Below are 2,944 nucleotides of genomic sequence, written 5' to 3'. Positions count from 1 at the left end.
CTGTTTTAAGCAGCAGAGCTAACCATGTCTCTTCACAGCAGTGCCACATATGCTGTTTTTATTTAGAAGACAGTAGAAAAGTAATAGTGGAAACAGGAATTTCTAGGATTCCCCAAGAAGTACGTTATTGTCTGTCAGTGTTACTAAGGATGAAAATCTGTGTGCATTTTCTTCACAATTTCTGACAAGTTTTTTTCCCCTTATGGGTGTTTTCCAGATAAGTGGTTGAACACAGCACATGTCTAAGTATGCAGTCGGCTAATGTGCTTCTGAAAAAAATTGTAAGATGTTCTGTCCTTCCATTTGCTGCACAACATGGGATGAAAAAGGATTTGTTTCCACTCAGTAGAACTCTGAGTTTATCACTTTGCCTGAAGCAGGACAATTCATGCAATCCCTCAGAAAAACTAGATTTAGATGCATGGAAGAAGGTCATGAAGTCTGGGTTGCAAGAAGTCAGTGAGACTGTCTCTGAGCACAAGGAGCTTTCCACTTTGGCTGCTGCACGTGAGATTTTGGAAATGTGGAGACTAGCCGGCAGATCGGTTCCAGAAAATATCAGTGAAGAACAGCTAAAAATCTTTATGGAATGTCCTTCCAAGTCAGCCAAAAAGAAGTATTTAAAATACTTGCATCTGAAAGAACTTTACAAGAAAAATGACAAAAGAAAGATGGATGAGAAAAGGCAAAGGAGGCTGGAAACAGCTTCAAAAACTGATGAGACTAGAAGGAATTCATTTGTATGTTTGTGGGCCAACGGTATGGATAGAGCATACAGCTGGAGGGTTGCTCAGTCCATGATCTTTGGCCAACCTCTAGTATTTGACATGTCTTACGAAAAAGATATGTCCGTCCGAGAAGTTGCAAATACAGTAAGACAGATAGTATTAAGCGAATCGTGCAATCGAAGATCTGTGGATCCGTTCCACATCCACTTCTGTAACTTCAAAGACGACAGCCTCTATCATAAGGAATTTATGAAGCATTATAGAGAGGCGTGGGGCAAGCTGCTTATCACTGTGACAGACCAGTGCTACACAGATGTCTTTCCAAAGGATAAGCTTATCTATCTGACTGCTGATTCTCCCAAAGTAATGAAAACATTCGATCACGATAAAATCTATATTGTCGGGTCAATGGTTGACAGGAGCATAAAAACAGGAGTCTCTTTAGCACAGGCAAAGCGACTGGGGCTGGAGACCGCAGCCCTTCCATTGGAGAAGTACTTGCTTTGGAATACTGGTGCCAAAAATCTCACGCTGGATCAAATGATGCATATTTTGTTAACCTTGAAAGATACTGGAGACTGGAAGAAGGCTCTGGAATATGTTCCAAAAAGGAAATATTGTGGCTTTGTAAGCAAGCCTGTGCATGAACTGAAAAAAACCTTAAACCTGATCAACACACTTAAACTTGGAAAGAGACAGGAAGAAGTACGAAAGCAATTTGCCAAGAACTACTCTAAGAGGCTAATGCAAAAGTAGAGTGATGGGGAAGAGCATGATTTATTACGAGCAAACTGTGCCCTTGAATGCTCCGGTTTCTCGGGACTTCTGGAATTGTATTCGGCTATTTATCTCTAAAAATGCCTTTATTGGTCAAGTTTGAAAGGACTGTTGTTAGGGATTTTTTTTAAAATTAACTTAGTATTCCAGCTGTTTGAATTTATTCACAGATCATTGAAAGTATGTAAGAGAAATGAGATAATCTGTTCTAAAAAATTACTCTGTACAAAAAATATAAATCTGTTCAGTTGAATCATGCTGGGACAGGGGTGAGTGTAACTGAATGCAAAGGCTGTTCTTCAGAGAATACCTCAGTGCTTTGGGTTTGCAGGTGGAGGCCATCCACAGTCATCTTCTAAAATGTTAGCTAAGATGAAATAGAAGAGACCCTTCCCTGTTACGTCCTGGATCCTCTTTTGGTGCGTAGATGAATTGACTTTTGATACCTGAGGCAAAACCAAGTGGTATAAACCTAGCATGAGTTTGGAGTTGCACAATTTGTTTCTGGGTGTTCTGTCTGGCACGAATTAAGTCCCTATTTGGAAGGAATAATCCAAATTTTCTTGACGTTGCCAAAAAAATACCTTACGTACTTTTGTGCAAGACATTTATCCCTGAATGCCTCTGTTTTCCATCCATATAATGTAGATATCCTGAAGTGCTGGAACTTTTGAGATGATACACTGCCCTATTAGTAAATACTTACAGGAGCAGAAAGCCTTGTATATTTCTCACAGCTGAAAATGTATTGATTGGTCTGTCTGTGAAAGTCTTAGTGTTCAGGCTGCAGAGCTACAATGGCTGTGGTGTTAAATACTGTTCTTTCTGCTGTCTGGAGGAGGAGGAGGGGTTTCTTGGTGCCTTTACAGGTGCTTACGTCTTTTTGATTTAACCTAGTTAACTACCCCACCACTTGAAGTCAATGATGGCAGAGGGTGGGTTTTGTCCTGAAAATTCAAAAACTGTGAGCGGGGAATGTAATTTCGAAGAGTGGACTCCAAATATACCTGGGGTTGGCGATGATCCATTCCCTGTTGCGAGGAGGGGTTAGAAGGCAGAGGACGGCGCTACCCCAGTACTGCCCTTTACCCCCTGTGAAGCACGGGGGCCTCCGGGCGTGGAGAACCCCTGGCATTGAGAAAGACCTGCTTCGTTTCGGCCGTGTCTGGTGGGGTCGTACACAAAGCTTCATCCTGGGGCAGTGCGTGAGGTGCGGCTGAGGGCCGCCTCACAGCTCCCTGTCCAGCCCTCGGGCACAAGGAGCGGCTGCGCGAGTTGCCCGCCTCACCATAAAAACAGCCTCTTCTGGTCTGTGAACTGGTTTTTGCTTTGGGCAGGAAAAAACGTGACGTCATTGCTCGCTTGAGCTCATGTTGGTGGAACACGGAAGGTGATATTTAAACCACGAGCGGTGGGAGGCCGTGCCAGTGAGCGGGGCA

The 2,944-nt window shown here is 43.1% G+C and overlaps 1 protein-coding gene across 1 annotated transcript; it reads left to right on the top strand.

The window, feature by feature from the left end:
* The first annotated feature begins 220 nt into the window (after nucleotides 1-220).
* On the top strand, nucleotides 221-1,581 carry TRMT10C (tRNA methyltransferase 10 homolog C (S. cerevisiae)). Its single transcript, XM_009583403.1, has one exon. The coding sequence runs from the start codon at nucleotides 249-251 to the stop codon at nucleotides 1,482-1,484; it is 1,236 nt and encodes a 411-aa protein (XP_009581698.1). The 5' UTR covers nucleotides 221-248; the 3' UTR covers nucleotides 1,485-1,581.
* Nucleotides 1,582-2,944: the final 1,363 nt, after the last annotated feature.

This window comes from Fulmarus glacialis, unplaced genomic scaffold (genome assembly GCF_000690835.1).
Source record: "Fulmarus glacialis isolate BGI_N327 unplaced genomic scaffold, ASM69083v1 scaffold32548, whole genome shotgun sequence".
Lineage (NCBI taxonomy): Eukaryota > Metazoa > Chordata > Aves > Procellariiformes > Procellariidae > Fulmarus > Fulmarus glacialis.
The sequence above is the reverse complement of the archived record's forward strand: the minus strand, read 5'-3'. Positions and strand labels throughout refer to the sequence as shown.